This window comes from Carcharodon carcharias, chromosome 2 (genome assembly GCF_017639515.1).
Source record: "Carcharodon carcharias isolate sCarCar2 chromosome 2, sCarCar2.pri, whole genome shotgun sequence".
In the NCBI taxonomy this organism is placed as follows: domain Eukaryota; kingdom Metazoa; phylum Chordata; class Chondrichthyes; order Lamniformes; family Lamnidae; genus Carcharodon; species Carcharodon carcharias.
The window spans coordinates 30613735-30636328 of NC_054468.1; the positions used below are offsets into that span (position 1 = coordinate 30613735).

Genomic DNA, 22594 nt, shown 5'->3' on the forward strand with positions numbered 1-22594 from the left:
ACGGAGCCAGTGCATGCATTCTCCCATGAACGTGGATACTTCCTGTATCACGGTCATCTCGGATCCTGAGCTTTTTCAATGCTGCCCGCTGGGGTTCACTTTCGGTTGTCCGTCTGAGCTGACCTGCGTCTCCGTCCACCACTGATCACACTCCCACACAGCACCTGATGTCGCCCACCACAACTCTCATTTCACTTTCGATTTGGACAGCATAGTGCAAATTCAGTTTTACTTCCGGTCCTCTGTCCTTCACCCTCCCCAAGTCACCCATTTCCTTTCCCCCATCACAGTTGAAACCTCTGGCATTACCCTTCGTCTCCCCTCCATGACCTACCAGCCACAGCCCTTTTCCTTCAGGGATGTCCTGGTGAACATATATGTTCCCTCCCTTCCCGAAAATCTCACCCCAATCCACATTAACCTTCCCGACCTCCTCCTTCCCACCCCCAGGGTCCATGTCTGTCTCCGAGTCCCTGCCAACCACCCTTGCCATCCCTTCTACTGCTACCGTGGAACCCTCACCCTCCTACCCTACCGCCTCACTCTGCCCTTGGTCATTCTCACCATTCCCTCGTACCACGCCCATCCAGTTTGCTCTCCAGGAGATGGCCATGGACCCATCAGACTCCTCCCTTGCATTTTCACCTGGACATCCTGCTCCTCCAGACACCTTCCCCTGGAACTCCTCCCCTCCCCCCCATTTAGTTCTCCCACCCCACCCACCCCAGTTTTGTCTCTCCCCCTTACTGACTCCCTCAGACACCCTCAATTCTTCCTACAGCTTTACTCGTTTCCACTTCCTGACTCCTTCCTCCACCCTTCTTCTTCCTCCATCCTTACTCCCTCCCCTGTCTGCCTGCACTCCTTCCCCCGCCCCTCTGCTGACTGCCACCCGCCCCCCCCCCCCCCCCCCCCCCCCCCCCCCCCCCCCCGCCCCCCGCTTTGCAGGCTCCCTCTCCACTCTGCACTGCTTCCTCCCCTGGACTCCCTCCCCTCTCTCCTTCCCTTACACTTTCCAGCCCACTTACACCTACCTCCCAAGTTGCCCTGTTACCCCTCCTCCCCCGCTGTATTCCACAAGAATCCACCCAGCATGTCCTCCGGCGTGTCATTGCCATCGGGTTCCAGCATCTTCTGCTCCTCGGATGTCCACGATGTGAGCAGGGCCTGGTGGTAAGTCCCGACTTCTGCAAGTCACAGTTGTCAAGATGTGTTCTGCATTGGCGTGTTTCCCACCGATGTGGGTGGATGTTCCAGCGGGAGGGATGATTCCAGCGGGCTGGGCTTATAATGATATGCAGATGTATTATAATGAGGTCCCATGAAGTCCGATGGCGGGGAACACAGCCCACCATCAACGGGCTGAGTGGACAATCGCAAACTGGTTTCACGATGCCTTGAAACCGATTTTTGGCCTTCTCACCATATTGTCCACTCAGGCCACCAAACACGTCCGATGCCAGTGGGCATGGAAAATTCCGCCAATTGTGTATTACTGGGCACTGAATCTATGGGCGGTATTTAAAGGAGTCGACAAGTTCTTGCCCGGCAGCTGAAGAACTGGTCACAGCCTCTTTTAGGGGAGGCCCGCCATATAAAGTGCCACTCAGGCACTTTACTGGATACCTTCGGTCCTTCCCGGGATCAAGGACCCCTGGGGTGGAAGTCCTGCCTACTGAGACCTGCTAGCCTATCAGAGACTGTCAGATCTATTAAATGGCAATGCCACAGCGTAGGTGATGGCTGGTAGTGGTGCGACACCCACTGAAGCCTAGATTTGTCGTGGATCCCTGGCCACAAATGGGTGATGGCTGGTTGGTGGGGAGAGGAGGGGATTGGCAGCAAGGGCAGGGAGTTGGCTCTCAGAAGGCCCCCCCTCTTACTGATGCAGGGTTCCTCAATCAGCCACTGTGTGCCTTTGAATGAGGAACCATCCCAAATCACCGCTCCCCCAACCCTGCACCCCACCACCTGGGAGCCTGCAAGCAACCCCATGTGAGCCCCCTCACTCACCGCTGGGTTAACAATTGCCCTGTTAAAATCCTCAGTTGGTGGTGGGGCAGGAAGGCCATCCATGGGCCTTCCCACCATGAACTTAATTGGGGTGAATGTGGGAAGGCAGCAGCGTCCCCAAATGCTCTGCTCCTGCCTGATTAAATGCCTCCCCCCCCACCGACCCCGTCCCACCAAACTTGCCACACGGAAGGGATTTAAATTCTACTCTATGATACTGGGTGGCTGGCCTATTGCATCTGAAACTGGCTGTTTATCAAAAGACAGCTACACCCTTCCATGCAAATACTTCAGATAAATATTTAATGATCAGTTGTTTGTCATAACTGGTTATTAAAATTCTATTCAAACACTTTTAATCTACATGAAAACTGTACATTTATTACAAATACACTATACTTCCATGTGTCATCTTATTGCAGAGTTCTTTAAATTCTGTGCTGTAATAATCTTGCCTTACCCTCGCATAACTAGCCTACACTTTAAATACGAGAACAGGGCTCAACATCTAATTTATGTCCTCAATCCGCCATGAAATTCTGCATGATTTTCTAAGAATAAGCCTTTAAAAGCCTTCACAATGTTCTGAGCGAGCAATATATTTTGATAATTTCCTTCCACTCATTTTACTTTATGAGCAGTACTCAAGTAGAAGTTATAAATTGCAAACAAAAACCTGTTAGCTTTTTCTAAAGGACCCTTTTACTTATAGGTTTACTTATGTTTACATGTTTGTTCAAATTAACATCTTTACGGGCAGTGCTTTATTGCTCACTACTGCCCACCAGGGATTAAGTTCCACCTCCTCAGGCTTATTTCAACCAGAAAACTCTCAGCCACAGAAGAAGATGCTTCCACTTTATCAGTCTGGCAGGATCATAATCCTGTGTGAAGTGTAGTGACTTACTACATGTGATCCACAAAAGGATCAGGTTCACCTGAATGAAGAAATAATTTTTAACATTGAACTGCAAAGAAATTCCCCAGGATCTGGTCTTTCTTCATAGAAAATAAATACATTTTGCCACTTCCATCATTGCAGTTCAGGTCCTGATTCTGGTGAATCTCTAAGTGTGTGGTGTTATAAAAATGGGCAGCAGAGCAAAACCAGCAACTGGGGCAAGCAGCTTGCAGGATTAAGGGCCTGAGGCCAGGAACTAGGCATGGCTTTGAGTGGAATTTGCATGTTGGCAGAAGAGATCTAACAACCCAGCAAGGACCATTTAGCTAACATGGAATTAATTATCCTCCTGGATAGCTATGAGACAGTGCCAATCCTGGTAACAGCATGCACATAACTTTATTGTAAAGTGGATCCATGTTGTCACATGACTATGGTTTTACACTTAGATCAGAGTACAGATTTTTTGTTGCAGCATTATAACGCCTCATCCGAGAAACAGCACCTCCAACAGTGCAGCACTTCCTCAGTACTGCACCGAATTGTCATCCTGAATTAGATGCTCAAGTCCTAGAGTAGGGATTGAACACATGGCCTTCTGCTTCAAAGGTGAAAGTGTAACCACTGACCCAAAGCTGACATATACTGGGCGACAGTGCATGTTGGATAGTTAGTTCAATATTGCTATAGTACCATCTGACTTATGTTCTTGGCTAACAAATCTCTGCTTGATGGTGAAGTCTTGCTGAATTTGTTCTCATATTTGAGTATTTCTTAGTAAAATGAAACATACACTGAGGCAGAGTGGCATGATTAAAGAATAATTGCCATGAGGAACATTGCCAACTTGACACCTTAGCGTTAAACTAACATTGCGGATTGTCTACTCATTATGAAAATGGCCAGTTTTTGATTCCATTTGTTTCAATATAACATGATTTTTGGTTAGTTTTTATAATGGGCATTCTGTTGAAAATCTACCTCCATGCCTCAAGGGATAAGTGGTGAGAATTGATAATAATGAATGAAACACCAATAATATGATAAAAAACAAAAACAGAATTACCTGGAAAAACTCAGCAGGTCACTGCTTGCTTGTCCCTACAACAACATCCCCCCCTCCAACCTTAAACCAGTTTATATTTCACCCCTCTCCTTGTAAAGAAAAATCAGTTCTGTTGAAGGGTCATGAGGACTCGAAACATCAACTATTTTCTTCTCCGCCGATGTTGCCAGACCTGCTGAGTTTTTCCAGGTAATTCTGTTTTTGTTTTGGATTTCCAGCATCCGGAGTTTTTTGTTTTTACCAATAATATGATGATGAGTGACTGATGCATAACATTGTTGCCGATTTTACGGTGTAAAGGCAACAAAGGCATTGTAGGTCATTGTGTCAGTTTTGGAAAATGAACAATTAGTATATCCCTTAAATCAATGGAAATTAAAATTTGCAGTTTTTATAATGGGTGCATGATCAGCAACACCAGTTTTAGGCCCAAGAAGCAAACTGAAAATCTACATCTATTTCTGTAGATACTAAATAAGCCTGTGACTGATTTGGCCAAGGACTAAAGCATGCTGAGAGTCCAGTATAGCTAATCTTAAATATCAAAGTTATTTGATAATATCTGTGACTGTGTATATAGGAATATACAGAACCAGAAAAGGCTATTGCATCCCAAATGACCAAATGCTTTCTGTGCAATATCAGTCAGTTTAATTCTTCAAAACAATTTAAAAGCATTACATGCCACGCATCAGTGTTTCAAGCTATTCAAGTACTTTGTCTTATATATTTCACAAAATAAATTAGGTGTTTTAAATTGCGGGGTTGGGAAGTATCAAGCAGTCAAATTGTTTGAAGACTGACATAAACAAGACGATCAGTTCAGGGGTGATGCTGGAGACTCCCAGAAGCCATCAGATAGAGTGGGTGTAGAGTTTACCATTCAATTGGATATTGCTTACTATTACTGTTGGTCGCATCAAAAACTTGTGGCAGGAAACTTTTAAGATGAGCTGATGGTTTCTGAGCATCATATTTATAGGTCTGTTCATGTAATAAACACACCAACTACAAAGTTACAGGACAAAATTGTCCCGGATTTGCACTAAGTGCGGTAGTGGGCGGGAAAAAGAACATTTTACCCACTGGCTGCAATGACGGCTTTTCTGTAACGACCTAATCCCTCCTCATTAATTATGCATTCCCGGGAAACACACTGTTTCGATGGCTGGCGGGCTCACATTTGTCTGCCATGCCATCACCTCGCTGCTTCTTCCTGCTGGGTGCCATATCTAAGTGCAGCTGCGTGCACACCTCTCAGTGCTTCCAGCCCAGGACTGCTGCACAGAAGACATGGCCCTGAAAGGCAAGAAGACTGCAGCACCACCCCCCGATTCAGTGATGCATTCCTGGGACGCCTTTTGGATGCAGTTGGGGCCCGCTGTAATGTCCTCTACTCTGCTCTGGCCGCAGGAGGTTCAGCAATCTCACCACTCTGGCTGGGTAGGCAATGGCAGTGGTGATCAGTGCCAATGCTGCACAGAAGAGATTGGCCATCCAATGCAGATTGAGGGTGAATGATCTCATTCGTACAGCCAGGGTTTGGCAATTATCTCATCACTCTAAACTCTCAGACTGCAGCCCTTCGTACATTCACTGGCATCTCACTCACCGCCAGCACAAGGGACATCACCACTCGCCCTCTCACACATACCCTCACATCTCCATCTGGCCTCATCTCCTCTGGAGATACCTCCCCAGCCCTCACCATTTTGGGACCTCTTGCACAGATCAATGTTTGCCCCCACACACAGTGGATACCCACTTACCCAGTACAACCCTCACCCTGCAGCCTCTTCCCTTGCCTGAGGCCACTTCTCCCCCTTCCCAAGCAAGCCCTAGCCCTGCAGCCATTGAAAAGCCGCCCCCACCATATGGCTGGTCTGATAAGTAGAGACCTGCCCATGAGCGCCCCTAAAAGTGATGTGGTGTTGCCTACGAAGCCTGGCGCTGACAACTGTGAGTGCTGCCTGAAGCAAGGTCGGCAAGTAAACGTTGAAGCCCCAAACGACGTGCAGCTCACCAACTGCACGTCGCTTATGTTCAAGTTGTGAAACACGTCAGCATGCAATCACACCGACGTGCTCAGATGAACCGAGGGGATGATTCCAGCGAGCTGGGCTTATAATGATATGCAGTCTGACAGATGGAAATGCAACCCACGATTGACAGGCAGAGCAGACGATTGCAAACTGCTTTCACCATGGCGTGAGACACGACTGCCGCCGACGGGCATGGATAATTCCGCCCACATATTTGAACAGCTGAACTGTGTGGAGATTCATCAGTATTTCCTTTTGTTAAGGATTACTTTCTTCAAGTCTGGTTAGAGATAAATAGGATGTCCCTGAGTGTGAAGGCTTTACCGTTTGGTATTTTGGTCACTGCACTCACAGAATTGCCTGGGTTTGGAAATAAAATAGGAAGAAAGTTGATTGTATTTGATTTTTTACTGGTTAGTGTGTGATACAAAATTGCCCTGTTTGTATATGGGTCACAGCATCTGATATTCTGGCACTTGAAAATGTTATGGGAATTCTTTTGTTGCTATGCAGTAATGAGCAAGAGAACATGCACTTTCTGTATTAAAAGCGGCAAGATCTGTGGGAGGTGACAGCCTTAACCAATAGGCATTCAATAGGATGCAAACTCCTGACTAGTGGGAGTCAGGCAGGTCCACTTGGGAACACAAAATTCAGCCCCCTTATACCTGTTCTGGAAAATCACATTATGTTCACCTGTTATTTTTTAATGATTATGGTCTGTAATACTTACTATTTACAGTACAAGAAAATAAATCTTTTCGACAGGGTCAAAAGAGTAATATGGCCTAAAAATTGCTGTTGCCAATAGTAGTGGACAAACACTTGATTTATTCATTTCTATGCTGCTTTAACAGCAGCAATAATTAATTTGCTTTAAATGAGTTAATGCTCCCATTAACATAGGTGGACAGAATAATGTCATCTGAACTTCTGCATTCACCCACAATACTTTCTAGCCTCTCTGTTTTATGGTTTTGCAATACAAGCACCAAGATTTTCAGCCTCCCCACTCATCAACCTATAATCTTGCTGCATTTAATGTGAATTTAGACTTTGTGTGTTAGTGCAAAAATGGTGACCTCAAATAGGCAGTTGTCCCAGGTTTAATTACCCCTGAAGTCAGTGGGCTGCCAATTCACTGTTGCTCATTTTGCATTATTGCACAAAGTTAAAATATGCCTCAAATGGGTGAAACATCATGAGCAGATAAACACAGATGTGCAAAAGCCCAGTCTAATTGTTTGAATTTACACTGCGTGTTGATCAACAACTAAGGTGGAAAATGCAGGTTAATGTTTAGGTGTGATCCTTCATCAGAACTCAGCCCTCAGATTTTGTTCTCATCCCTGTTGCAGACTACTTACAAATTGCTTGTTTAAAGTGGTTAAATCATTATCCTCTCTTTCTCCCACATGCTTTTGGGCTGCTATGCAATTCATAGGAACATAGGAAATAGGGGCAGAAGTAGGCCATTCGGCCCCTCAAGCCTGCTCTGCCATTCAGCTAGATTATAGCTGATCTTCTACAACAACACCATTTTCCCCCACTATCCCCATATCCCTTGATATCTGTTGATCTCTGCTTTGAACATACTCAATGACTGAGCCCCAACAGGGTAGAGAATTTCAAAGATATTCCTCCTCAGGTCAGTCCTAAATGTCCTATCCTTATTGTGAGACTGTGTCCCCTGGTTCCAGAACGCCCCCCCCACCCACTCGCCCACAGCTAGGAGAATCATCCTTCCTGCGCCTACCCTGTTGAGCCCTGTGAGAATTTTGCATGCTTCAATTAGATCACATCTCATTCCTCTAAACTCTAGAGAGTATAGGCCCAGCCTTATCAATCTTTTTTCATAGGACAATTCTGCCATTCTTGGGATCAGTCTGGTGAACCTTTGTCGCACTTCCTCCATGTCAAGTATATCCTTCCTGAGGTAAAGAGACCAAAACTGTACACAATACTCCAGGTGCGGTCTCACCAAGGCTCTATACAACTGCAGCTAGACTCCTTTACTCCTGTACTCAAATCATCTTGCAATAAATGCTAACATACCAATTGCCTTCCTACTTGTTTGTGGCACCTGAATGTTAGCTTTCAGTGACTTATGAACAAAGACACCCAGGTCCCTTTCGACATCAACACTTCCCAATCTCTCACCATTTAAGAAATATTCTGCATTCCTGTTATTCCTGCCACTTGTCATGTTCTTGCACACTCATTTAGCCTGCCTAAATCCCCTTGAAGCCTCTTTGAACCCTTCTCACAACTCACACTCCCACCTAGTTTTGTGTCAATTTGGAAATATTACCCTTGGTCCCCACATTCAAATCATTGATATAGGCTAGGATTCTCCACTCCTGCCCGCCGCAGGACTGGAAATTCCCGCCTGAAATCAACGGGCCTTTGGCTGGTCCATCAAATTTTCTGTACCGCCCGTGACGATTCCAGCCATGGACTGGAAAATCCCGGCCCTAGATTGTGAATAGCTGGGGTCCAAGCACTGATCATTGCGGTACCCCACTAGTCACAGCCTGCCAACCTGAGAATGACCTGTTTATTCCTACACTGTTTTCTGTCTGTTAACCAATTTTCAATCCATGCCGGTATATTACCACCTATCCTGTGTGTACTACTTTTGCTTCCTAACCATCCTGTGTGGGGCCTTATTGAAAATCTTCTGAAAATCCAATTATACCACATCCACTGGTTCTCCCTTACCTATTCTGCTAGTTACATCCTCAGAAAACTCCAACAAATTTGTCAAACATGATTTTCCTTTCATAAATCAATGTTGACTCTGCCCAATCCTAACATTATTTTCTAAGTGTTCTGTTATCATATCCTTTATAATAGATTCTAGCATTTTCCCTACTACTGATGTCAGGCTAACAGGTCTGTTATTCCCCATTTTCTCTCTCCCTCATTTCTTAAACAGTGGGGTTACATTTACTACCTTCCAACCTGCAGGAACCATTCCAGAATCTATGGAATTTTGGAAGATGGTCACCAATGCATCCAATATGTCTCCAGCCACCTCTTTCAACACCCTGGGACATAGATCATCAGGCCATTTTCTTATTCCCCATTATAAATTCTCCTATCTCTGCCTGTAATAGGCCCATATTTGTCTTTGCTAACCTTTTCCCTTTTACATATTTAGAGAAGCTTTTACAGTGCGTTTTTGTGTTTCTCGCTAGTTTACTTTCTTTTTCTCTTTTCCCTTTATCAGTTTCTTGGTCCTCCTTTTATGAATTCTTCAATGCTCCCAATCCTTAATACCAAGGCTTACTACTTTTTTTGGCAACTTTATAAGCCTCTTTCTTTGATCTAATACAGCCTTTAACTTCTCTCATTAACCATGGTTGGATCACTTTTCCTTTTGGGTTTTTATGTCTTAGATGAATGTAAATCTTTGATAAACCATGTATTAATTTTTTAAATGCTAGCCATTGCCTTTCTACTGTCATTTCTTTTAACAAAATCCACCACAGCCAATTTGCCCCTCATACCTTCATAGTGTCCTTTGTTTAGATTTAAGACCCTGGTTTTGGATTGAACTGTAGCACTTTCAAACCTAATGTAAAATGTTTCATATTATCGTCACTCTCCCCTAGAAGTTTCTTTAAAATGAGATTATTAATTAGCCCTTTCTCATTGCACTATACCAGATCTAAAATAGCCTATTCTTGAGTTGCTTCCTCAAGTTACTGTTCTAGAAAACTATCTGTGTACATTCCAGAAATTCTTCCTCCACAGCATTAGTGCTAATTAGGTTACTTAGTCTCTACGTAGATTGATGTCCCCCATGATTTCTGTGTTATTCTTGTTACATGCACCTCTAATTTCCTGATTTATACTGTGCCTACATTACCACTAATGCTTGGTGGCCTACAAACAACTCCTACCCATGTTCGTTGCCTCTTCCTGCATCTTAGCTACACCCAGATTGATTATACATCTTGGGCAGAATTTTGCCCTTGGCATGTGGGCTCGGCGGGGGTGGTCGGGAAACGTTAGGTTGGACAGGCAGCATAAATTTTAATCTAATTACCTTTTTAAATGGCCTTAACAGGCCTTTTAAGTGTCGGCAGGTGTGCTGCCGACTCCAGCGCGTGCCCACCGAACGAAATATTGTGGGATTGCATGATGATATCAGGACGCTTACCCAATGTCATCGAGCATCATTTTACGCTCAGCTGGGTCGGGCACGCACCCGCCCACCGAGCTTTATATTCTGCCCCTTGATCTTCTGATCTAAGATCCTGTCTCATTAATGTATTGATCTCATCCTTTATTAGCAGTGCTACCCCACACTCTTTTCCTTTTTGCCTAGTCTTCCTAAATGTCAAATACCTGTGAACATTCGGGCCCCAGCCTTGATCACCCTGCAGCCATGTTTCCATAATGGCAATTAGATCATATCTGTTTACTTCCATTGTACAGTCAGTTCATCTACCTTTTTGCGAATGCTGTGTATTTAGATAGAGAGCCTTTAATTCTATCTTTTTATTATTTTCACAGCCTCCAGCCTTACCTGCTAGCGCACTCTTAAGTTTGTACACTCTTTCCCTTCCTGCCACATTCAGATTATCAATTCCCTTGATGCTACCTTGCACTCTTGCCTTGTTCCCTCTGTTTAATTTATCACATTTTCTCTCACTTGAACCCTCAAACCCCCCTCCACCCCACCCCCCTCCCCACAATGTAGTTTTAAGCTCTCTCTGCTGCCCTAGTTATACAACTCCTCCAAACACTGGCCCCAGCACAATTCAGGTAAAGATTGTCTGAACATCTGAACAGTACAGCTCCCACTTTCCCCAGTATTGGTGCCAGTGCCCAATGAATCGAAACCCATTTCTCCCATACCAATCTTTGAGCCACGCATTCAACTCTCTAATTTTATTTACCCTACACCAATTTGCTTCGACTCAAGAAATAACCCAGGGATTATTACCTTTAAGATTCTGCTTTTTTAATTTAGCCCCTAGCAGCTCTTGATCCCCAAGAAGGACCTCTTTCCTAGCCCTACCAATGTTGTTGGTACCTATGTGGACCATGACAACTGGATCCTTCCCCTCCCACTGCAAGTTCCTCTCCAGCCCAGAGCAGGAGCCCTGAACATTGGCACTGAGCAGGCAACATTTGGCTGCCAAAGACTGTGTCTATCCCCCTGACTATACTATCCTCTACTACCACTACATTTCTGTTAACTCCCCCGCTTGAATGGCTTCCTGTACCACAGGGCCATAGCAAGTTTGCTCATCCACCCTGCAGCCCACAGTTCTGTCCATACAGGGGCTGCAAGAAACTTGAACATGTTGGACAATTGCAAGGGTTGAGGCTCCTCCCCTTCTACCTTCTCGATCCCCATACCTGCCTCACTCGCAGTCACAGCAACCTGTCCCTGACCATGGATCAAGTCAAACTACCCTGTCTTAAGGTGTGTGACTGCCTCTTGTAACAAAGTATCCAGGTAACTTTCCCCCTCCACTGTGTCTGCAGCTCAGCCTCCAGCTTAATGACTCTGAGCCAAACTTCCTCCAATCGCAGATACTTACTGCAGATGTGCTTGCCTTGGATCACACAGGTATTCACAAGCCTCCCCACATTCTGCAGCTGCCACACATCATCTGCCCTGCCATCTTTATAGTATTTAATTAATTATTTTACTGATTAACTTATAAATATTAATGTCTCTAATCCTGCTTGTGCTTATATTCTTATTATTTCAATAAATGTTCTACTTGGATTGAAATTCCCTTGTTAAGATTAATAGGAAATACTCACACCAGCCAATCTAATAAATTTTACCACTGTTAGTAAACCTTACTACCACTAATAAAACCTTACAATTACTAAAATTATGCAAGTGTTGAAAGATAAGTAAGAAAAATATTCACCAACCATGCAACAATTTGTTTCCCTGTGATGTCACACTTTGTTCTCAGAACACAATTGGCCATCTCTGGAGCCACAAATTGGATGGGTCTTTTCAGTGCTGCTGTCTGTCTTCAGGTCTTCCTCTCTCCTGCTCTTTTAGCTGCTGCTATCTGTCTCCAGTTCCTCTTCTCTCTCCTGCTCTTTTAGATGCTGCTGTCTGTCTCTGGTTCCTTCTCTCTCCCACTCTTTTCAATTCGAACCTGGAAAAGGCAGTTTGTTTTGTCTTGCGAACGTAGAATGTGCTGCCAATTAGGACCATATTGTAGGTGTGTTATATGTTCCAATTCACAAAATAACCTTATGTACCAGAGGTTCGATTCTAAATTAAAGCAACTGGATCTTAGAAAGTTGAATTGAAGCCTGTGTAACTCCTTTCACTTTTGTGTTTAAAATGTCTTTAACCCTTTCAGGTAAAAATTCTTTTTTGGCTTGAAAGGTAAAATTCCAATTTGCACCAAATTGCCTGAAAAATGCACTGAATAAAGTGCTAATGTAAATTTCTGAGGGTAAGGTAATTGTCACCAGTCACTGTAAGATTAATAAATCTTTTGTCTTTAACACACACATCGCCACATTGCCCCCACTCCTAAGTAGTTTCTAAATTCAGTGACTACTAAGTTTATCAAACTTGCCATCTACAAATGCCCTTCATACATTTTAGGTTTTATCCCCTATCTTAAAAGTTAAGCTACTTAAGTAACTCTAAGCCTGTGTTCAGCTGCATTTTATGTCTAATGGTGTGTTTTCATGTGTCAAAAGGACAGTTTTTCTGGGACTGTTTACGTTTTCTGAAGCTTTTGACTTTTATTTATTGTTTAGATTGGCATTTAGTTTGAGCTGACAGGCAAAGATATATTGCATAATTACCATATTAAGTTTGCTGATAGTTTGGTTTGTTATGGTCATCACCAGAGAGCCAGTGTTTTTATTGAAAATCTATAAAAAGCTATTAGCTCCCTTCAGTCCAGTGGCATCTATAAAACCCTTCAGTGTTTTCAACTTATCCTTCAGTATTTACTGTGAAAGAAGTTACAGAAACGTTCAAACGCAGGAAGGCTACCATCAGGAACAGTAAGAGGGGAAATAGGGGACCTGATTGTCGATCCATGGGAACTAAGAGTGCAGGATGGGATACATTCAATTCAACTTCCTTCTTTTCTGCTTAAAATAGCAACTGGATCATTGCATTGTGATACTTTGTCAGTCTTTTACAAATGTTAAAATAATAGTTGTTGACAAATGATTCCGAGCACTCAATACCCATTGTTTTAACTCTTTGATGTGCAAGGGATGAGTATGAATAGAGCAACAATTCACTATTAACCAGTGCAGATCCCAAGATACCAACAGAGGCTCCAGGATTCTTTTAAAAAGTACATCTGGCTCCATTCAAAAAATGTATTTTATTGCTTGATATGAATTTGGAGCCAAGCACTGCTGTCATCATTCCACAAATTCACACATGCACAAAAAGGGAAAGGCACCACTTTATACACAACCTATTGGTTCATATCCTTGCTCAGTTGCATTGGTTGAAGTCTAGGGCATACAAATAAATTTTGTGACCTCCACACTGATGCACCTGAACAAAACAAGGTTCACATAAGAGTACCAACCAGTGACAATACCAAAAGGCTAATCTGTATGACCCACCACAGCAATAAAACAACCACATCTCATGATAATTTTGGATACAATTAAGGCATTTAACCAGATGGAATGAGGCCTTCTGTTCTGCCACGTTGGAGAGAATGACCTTTAAAAATACATGCAAGAAACAAATTGAAATGTTATACATGGGAGTGGTGTGTCAGGAACTGAATGGTGCAATGGATTGGATCTTTTACCTTAGGGACCTTGATTCTAATACAACCTAAACCTAATGGGATAAAGTCTTCTATATCTGCTGGCTCTAAGAGTTCGCTCTGAAATAAATTTGACAATTCAATTTGGTTTCCAGTAGAGACAGAGAATAAAACTAGCCTTAAGTTGGCACTCATTGACACTAAATGGGCCATCTCACTCAGAGGCTGCACGATGGCTAAAAACCTAATGTTGGGACAGAGTATTCTGCATCTATGCAACACCTGACACCATGTGCCTGAAATGAAAAATGCTTCATTCTCCATTTTCAAACCCTCTCAAAATTCACAAGGAAAAATAAATAAAGAAAAACAATCACATATTTTCCTCCCAAATCCTTGATATTGGTGATGGGCTATGAATCAAACACACATCCATCCTCCTCCTAGCACAGAACATGGCAAAGAGACCTCCAAATAGGACAATGGAGTAAACCTGAGGCCTCCAGTAAGTAAATACTCTCAGTAAAAAAGATTCCATGCAAAACAATTGTAAATTAAATTATAAGTTTTATATTTTTCAAATTGATTTTTCCCTTGCATAGTTCTCATTTTACCTACCAGCCTATAGATGCAAAATTGTGGGGCCCTATTGTACACATTGAATTAAATTGCGAGTATCTCAGATTCCCACTAGATAATCTTTCCCCTAACTAAATCATTTCTATATTGTCACTACTCTGCCTATGCAGTTGCTTGATAATACATTGCTTCAAGGTTAACATGTTTTCACTTTTCATACACAGGTGAGGTTTGTCGCAAATCATACACACAGTTTTCTAATCTATGTCGCCATAAAAGGATGCATGCTGACTGCAGAACGCAAATCAAATGCAAGGACTGCGGTCAGATGTTCAGCACGACCTCATCATTAAACAAGCATAGACGATTCTGTGAGGGCAAGAATCATTTCACCACGGGGGGATTATTTGGTCAAGGCATTACCCTTGCAAATGCTCCAGCTCTGGATAAATCCGGTTTGGTTAACATGAATCATAGCAATCCTGGTCTTGCTGACTATTTTGGTGCAAATAGGCACCCAGCTGGACTAACCTTTCCAGCAACCCCTGGCTTTCCATTTAACTTTCCAGGTCTGTTTCCCTCAGGGCTTTACCACAGACCACAATTGATACCTGCTAGCTCACCAGTAAAAGCACTATCAAGCACTGAACAGAACACCAAACACCAAAGCCAATTGTTCACATCATCCCAGATGCTACCGACCACACCGGACATTTTGAAAGCCGTAAATCGACAGTCATCCTCAGATGACGTTCGGCCAGTTGAGGTTCCACCTGAGAAATCATCTGAGGAGAAGCCACAAGGTAAAAACAGTGACCAGTCGGAAAGCAGTGACCTCGATGATGTCAGCACACCCAGTGGCAGTGACCTGGAGACAACATCTGGATCTGATCTGGAAAGTGACGTTGAAAGTGACAAAGAGAAAAATAAAGAAAATGGCAAAACTGCAGGTGACAAAGTAAATAGCCCTCAGAAATCAGTCCCTATAAATAACAATAAGAAAGATTTTTCCAACCACTCACTCTTTTCCCCTCCACTGGATGAACAGATTGCTGTGACAGGAGCTGTTAATGATTCGATTAAGGCCATCGCTTCTATTGCAGAGAAATACTTTGGTTCTACTGGACTTGTTGGCATGCAAGACAAAAAAGTAGGGCCATTGCCATACCCTTCCATGTTTCCTTTTCAATTTTTCCCTGCATTTTCTCAACCAATGTATCCATTCCCAGATAGAGACTTAAATGCTGTACCTTTAAAAATAGAGCCACAATCACCAAGTGAGCTGAAGAAGCTACGGAGTGGAAATCCTGAGTCACCATTCGACCTCACCACCAAGCGCAAAGAAGACAAACCAATGCCAGCTGTGACCTTAAAGCCACTGACTTCCCATTATTCCAGTGAAGAGCAACCATTGGATTTAAGCATGAGCAGCAGAAGCCGAGCCAGTGGAAGCACCCAGGTAGAACCACGGAAAAACCATGTGTTTGGGGAAAGGAGGGACCCCTGTGTTGAGCAAGCCAAAAGCTCAGACCATTCCCTGCAGCATGCCAAACCAACCCCTTTCTTCATGGATCCTATTTACAGGTAAGACAATATGTTGCATTTGGTTTGACACTTAATGACAACTTAGTTGAGCATGTACAAATCTTTGAGATGTTGTGCCACATCTCAAAGTAGCACAGAGTAATTCCATGGAGTCAATTTTCATTTTGAATACAAAATTATAATTTTCAATAACCACTCAAACCACGTTCCCAGAAGCTCTGCTGTCTCTCTCAGTTTGACATTATATGCTTCGCAATGATCACGCTAAGCTTCTCATTGCCTACGTTATCCCAGTAAAATCTCTTCCTGCCTTGGATCACAAACTCCTTTGTCCAATTCAGTTACTAACTGGAGGTAGTTTCATGAGATAAATTCCAGGTTATTGTCATTGTTTAAATGAATAGCACACATTATATCATAACTACACTTATATTTTGCACAATTCAGTTCAGTTAAGCTGTCCCGTCATGTTGCATTCCCTTTACTTCTTTGGGTTTATTGGTTTATGATTAAGTAGGCCAGTTTAATTTTTATTCTTAAAATTACTTTCTTATTTTAAAATATTTCTTCCCCTTTTTACAGTTTCATTTACTGATAACATCCCACTACAGAGAAAGGCAAGAACCCCTCTGCATGAACTAATAGGTTCCCAATGAAGTAGCATCCCCATTGAACTTTTCCTTCCTTCCTCCAATGTGGTGTGTTCTTTACATGCTCTAGGGACCTCTATCTGATGGTCTGGCTGAGATCAGTGTGTAGAGAATCACAGACACAAAATAGCATCCCACCATGACCAAAAGTCATGATGATGCTTGCATCAGACTTTGGACTTGTCTGTTACTAATTGCTTTGGTTCAGGCAGTAAACTAATACATTGCCCTCTGTACAGCTTTTTCAAAATGTTTTCACCAGCTGAGATTAATTTTGTCAATTCTGTTAATAATTTTGTCAAAGTAGAGTGGAAAAAAGGAAACTTTCTGACCCAGTTGAAGCACTAAAGGAGAAGTACATGAAGCCTGCTCCAGGTTTCTTATTCCATCCACAGGTAAATTAACTTCCTAGTTCATCAGCCCCACTTCATAAATGTAATGCGGTGCTATTTCAAACTTACAGTTTTGGATTATTATGTTTCAGTAATACAGTGTATTTTACTTGTGTATATCTAAGAATGTTAAGCTTCAGTAGCACAATGTAGCACAGTGTATTATTGTACATTATATGTCAGAAAATTAAAGAAAGTAGTATTTTGTATTATTTATTATATGCTAGGACTATTATGGTCCAGATGCACAGTATTTTATTGTTTTTATATATGAGGGTACAAACCTTGGAGCACAGTATATTACGGTTTATTATAGAAAAGCATTTTAAACCCCGGCCACACAGTGTATTAATATGTTTGTAGAATTATTAAACCTGGCGAACGGTATATTATTATTTATTGTATGGCTTGGATGAAGGGAACAAGTATATTGTAGCAAATTTGCTGACTGTGGGAAAGCATGAGGAGGACACAGAGTCTGCAAAGGGATATAGATAGGTTAATTGAATGGGCAAAAATTTGGCAGATTGAGTATCGTGTGGGAAAATGTGAGGTTGTTCAGTTTGGTAAGTAGAATAGAAAAGCAAAATATTATTCAAATGGAGAGGCACTATAGAAAGCTGCAATACAGAGGGATCTGGGAGTCCTTGTATTTGAAGCACAAAAAGCTAGCATGTAGGTGCAGCAAGTAATTAGGAAGGCAAATGGAATGTTGGCCTTTGTTGCAAAGGGAATGGAGTATAAATGTAGGGACCACACCTAGAGTACTGCGTACGGTTTTAGCTCCTTGTTTAAGGAGGGGTATCCTTGTTTTGGAGGTAATTCAAAGAAGGTTCACTGTTTGATTCCTGAAAGAAAGATTTGCATTTATATAGTATCTTTCATGACTGCATGATGTCTCAAAACCTTTTACAGTCAATGGAAGTATTTTTGAAATATATTCACTGTTGTACTGCAGGAAATGCAGCAACCAATTTGCACATAGCAAACTCCCACAAACAGCAGTCTGAGTGATAATGACCAAATTATCTCCTTTTGTAGTGTTCACTGAGGGTTAAATAGTAGCCAGGACATCAAGAATCATTTACATCCACCCAAGGATGTGGATGGGGCCTTGGTTTAAGGTTTCATCCAAAACACGGCACCCCAACAATGCAGCACTCAGTGCTGCATTGGAGTGTCAATGTAAATTTATGTCCTCAGCCCTGGCATGGGATGTGAAGCCGGAGTTTCACATCTCTTATGAGGAAAGGTTGAGTGGGTTGGGTTTATACTCAGTGAAGTTTAGAAGAATGAGAACTGCTCTTATTGCGCCAGATCTTCTGATCAGTGGTGATGCTGAGTGCATTGCTGCTGCCTGTGGAGATCATTGTGTGCTTACTTTGTTGCGCACTTTAAGCCGGAGCTCCTGATCCCGGCTGCAGTAACAGAGCCTTAGTGCAGTGGTCCCGGAGAAAACTAGTGAAGAGGAGCAGTTCAAAGGACACAGCCCCTTTATATGCCATCAGCTGTCATATTCAGGTAAGGTTTTAAAGCTCTCAAGTCTTTCAGTGGGTTAGTGGGTGAGCGAATGGGTGAGTGAGTGAGTGGATGGGTGAGTGGGTTGGTGGTGAATGAATGGGTGGGTGAGTAGGTGAATGGGTGAGTAGGTAGGTGGATGGGTGAGTGGATGGTGAATGAGTGGGTGGTTGAGTGAATGGATGAGTGAGTAGGTAGGTGGGTGGGTAAGTGGATGGTGGGCTGGGAGCATGTAGCCAGGTCGGGGTGTCAGACAGGCCATCGGGGTGCATATGGGTTGGGTTGGGGGTAGTTGGGTCAAGTCATGGGGGTAGTCAGATCAGGCTGGGGGGGCTGTCAGGTCAGGTTTGGGATGCATGGGGATGTCGGTTATGGCGGTGTTGGGTTCAGTTACACATTTAATCACTAAGTTACACCAGAGATTAAACAGTGTAACATTTCTCGGATTAGTTTCCGGGTAATGCATATCTAGCCCAAGCCTTTGACCTGTGAACAGTGTAAGAGACATTAGTGTCGCGAGCAGCACAAATCAGCCCATCAGGAGTTTAAAATTCCTGGGAGATTACAGTGCTTGTGTGCGTGTCGGGACTTCCTCAAGGTCCTGATGTGCAACAGCAGCTTAGGTTCAGTCCATCACTGCTCCTGATACCTGAACATTCCAAGGGGGCTTGACAGGGTGGGTGCTCAGAGGATGTTTCCCTCATGGGAGAATCTAGAACTAGGGGGCACAGTTTCATTTAAGGCAGAGATGAGGAGGAATTTCTTCTCTCAGAGGGTGGTGACTCTTTGGAATTCTTTACACCAGAGAGCTCTGGAGGCTGAATCATTGAATATATTTGAGGCTGAGATATACAGATTTTCGAAATACAAGGGAGTTGAGGGTTTTGGGGAACAGGCAAGAAGGTGGAGTTGAGCCTAAGATCAGATCGGCCATGACCTCATTGAATGGCAGAACAGGCTAAGGAGTTGCATGGCCTATTCCTGATCCTATTTCTTATTTCTTATGTCCTTTTGTTCTTAGTACAGTATGTATTTGTTTTTTGTAGGAATATTATATCCAGTATTGTCATGGATTATTTTATATTCTATGTAGAAGTATTTTGCTTCAGTGTTACTGTGTGTCACTGTCGGTTATATATATGAATGTTAAATCTCAGTAATACAGTGCATCATCAGCTCATGTTAAAGTGCTAAATCCCAGCAGCAATTATTTTTAGGGAAATTGTTTTTATGCAAACAGCTATATATTTAACCTTCCAGTTCTAATAAAAATATATAAAATAATATAATAAAATTTGGTTTGCCATTAATGTCTGGAATTTCTAGCCTCCTTCCTGTTGGGTAAAAAATCTATATCACATAATTGTAAATATGGAAGGAGGTGGCCACAGGAGGTGCCCAAATAGTAAAATTCCGAAGCAGGTCAAAATGGAAACTTTTATATTCTTAAAAGTATGAAACTTGTAGAATGTTTTTGGCTGTAACACACTCCTGTTTCAGGAGAACTTGAAGTTTTTGCTGAAAGATGATGTTAGTTTGTCTCTCAAAGTCCACATTTCAGCCATTCTAGGATTACTTGAATGTGAAGCCTTTTATTCTTTCGCTTTGTTTTGTGCCAGCCACATTTAAAGGTCAAGTCTGTACCTAATGTTGTTCACATTGACCCAGCTATTTGCCCTGGCCCCCTTTCATCCCCCAGGTATCTGTATCCAAGGCCAGGATCTTCGGCTTGGCATGTGGGCATGCGCCCAACACGCCTGAACGTGAAATAGCGCGCGATGATGTCGGACGAGCGTCCTGTCCTCATCGCGCACTCGCACGCTATTTCAGTCGACGGGTGCATGCGAGAGTTGGCAACATGCCCACCGGCAATTAAGAGGCCTATTAAGCCCCTTAAGCAAGTAATGAAGTAGAATTTTTTGACTGAATAGCGACCTTTGCATTTTTTGCGAAACCTCATCCACTGGAGGGATGAGGTTTCCAACAGCGAATAAAAAAAACAGTAACGTTTCTTTAAACTCATTTTAAACTTATCCCTCTTCATGTGACTGAGTCAAATGTGGGGGCATGTTTATATTATTTGTAGATTCTTCATTTCTCGTTTAAAAAATCTTCAGCTCCCTGAGGCAGCTCTGTGCCTTCAGGGAGCTTTCAGTGAGCGCACCCCGGCGCATGCGCAAACTTCAGCGCTCGTGCTCCTCCCGTCCCCACCCCAGTAGCACTGAGGCTTTATGTTTGCGTTTTACGCTGGCCGTTAATTAGCCAGCCAGCATGAAATCGCGGTTAGGGCCCGATTGTAGGCGGACCATTTCACGGCCGCCCTTGGGCCTGTCCGCCCCACGCCCCCGATGAGGGGAAAATCCTGCCCCGGGTGCACAAGGGTGACCACATGGGCACCATTCAGTCTGGCATCTGAATTTAACTTATGCACCATTTTAGAGCTGCCGGGAATGGGTGGGGGCAAGTTCATGGTGTTCACATTGTTAAAGCTAATAAAGTCAGGGTGGGGGGGTGGGGGAAAGGAGTGCTGGGGTAGATTTCCAGCTTGCCACCCTGGCTTAAGAGTGGTGTTGATCAGCCTCCAGTTATAAAGACCACCTGAATTTCATTTTCATGGAAGACCAGTTGAAAGTCCACCCCATATTCATCTGGTTTCAGACTGTTATCAGGATAGCTGTATTTGCCTGACTTCAGTTGCCATGAGGCAAGTGTATCATTATGTCACTGGGCCTGTTATTCAGAGACCCTACAGACAATTGATTTGTTATATTTTTGTATTTTCTTTGGGACATTTATTTTTCATTTGTGGATCAGGAACCTGCAAATGCTGGCATCGGGACCCAAAAGGCAATTTTTGAGGAGGTGACCAATTAAATGCTGCCTCCAGGAGCCCTGTTCAATTAAGGATGGAGGGCAGGCTTCCAAGACTGGAAGACCAATATGAGGCTCTCCAGCACCTGCAGATCAGTAGCCCTACTGTCAGATTGGGGAGCTGCTGATGTAGGTAAGTGAAAGAGAGGACACCTCAGGATGGAAGCCCTCTGAAGACTTTTTATAAACTTTTTAAAAAGCGGCTACAGCTGCCAGGCTGCCAATTTGGAGGAGAAATCCCTCCACTGCATGGCCTGCAGTTGCAGCATGGCTGATTCGGTATGTTGGCTGTGGAGGAGGGGTGTTAAAAGCAATGCTGGAATGCTGCCCCTGTACTATGCCACTGGGAGCCCACCTCCATGCATTGGCCTGGTTTTGGCTGTTGGCCAACTGGAAAACACCTCCCCAAACATACCTTTACCAAAATGGCCCAAAGGCGAGAACATGCTGGCAAATTGGCATGAAGTCCTCCAACACTAATCTTCTGGCCTTCCAATCTCCAGTCCACTCCAACACGTTTGGAAAATTTTGCACCCAGTGTCCAGAATAACCTTCTAGCAAAATGGTTTATTTGCAAGGGAATTTTACAGAATCTTTCCATGTGTACTTTTGATGACATCTTTGTTACTGCAATGTGCAACTTAAATACACATTTAATACCTTCTGTCGAGTTGGAAACCAACATTTCCTTTTACCCCCTTCATGTTATGGAACAAAGAGGAAATCGCTCCTTTTTAGTGATCTCATCTCATGATATACTTTCTTCTTCAGGTTCCTCATTTGACTTGACGTAACAGATACCAATATCCTTGTTTTTTTCTTAAATGACCTGGAGCTTGTTTTCTTCTCCCTGTTTCCAGTCTAGCAGCACTGAATGGCTTCCATCAACACTTCACTAAATCACCCTAATTAAAATATTGTTCCAGATGATTTTTTCTCTTTTACTACATCTCCAGTATGGGTGAGCAATTCTTGTTCACTCCGGAGCTGTTGGATCCCATGGCCTGTAGATCTCTACCTTAGTTAGGCCTGTAGATCTCTATCTTAGTTAGGTCTCCATCCGAAGGGCTATTTTGAGAGCCCTACCATACATGAGTCAGTCTTCTAACAACAATGTCTTCTGTTCTAATATTTCCTTCAAACAACAGATGAGGTGTCTTTTAGTTGAGAAAGAACAACAACTTGCATTTATCTGGCACCTTTAATGTAGTAAAGCATCCCAAGGTGTGTGGGAACACCATCACCTCTACATCACACACTTTCTTGACT

General features: G+C 43.2%; 1 protein-coding gene across 6 annotated transcripts in view; it reads left to right on the forward strand.

Moving 5' to 3' along the window:
- The window catches only part of mecom (MDS1 and EVI1 complex locus), an 837494-nt gene that overhangs the window by 765355 nt on the left and 49545 nt on the right, over positions 1–22594 (forward strand). For 4 of the 6 annotated variants that reach the window (XM_041175578.1, XM_041175586.1, XM_041175600.1 and 1 more), the window contains 2 exons: positions 14574–15933; positions 16849–16939. In XM_041175578.1, the coding sequence (XP_041031512.1) occupies positions 14574–15933; positions 16849–16939 (1451 nt within the window). The remainder of the gene's footprint in view (positions 1–14573; positions 15934–16848; positions 16940–22594) is intronic. The other 2 variants (XM_041175580.1, XM_041175590.1) reach the window with 1 other exon arrangement.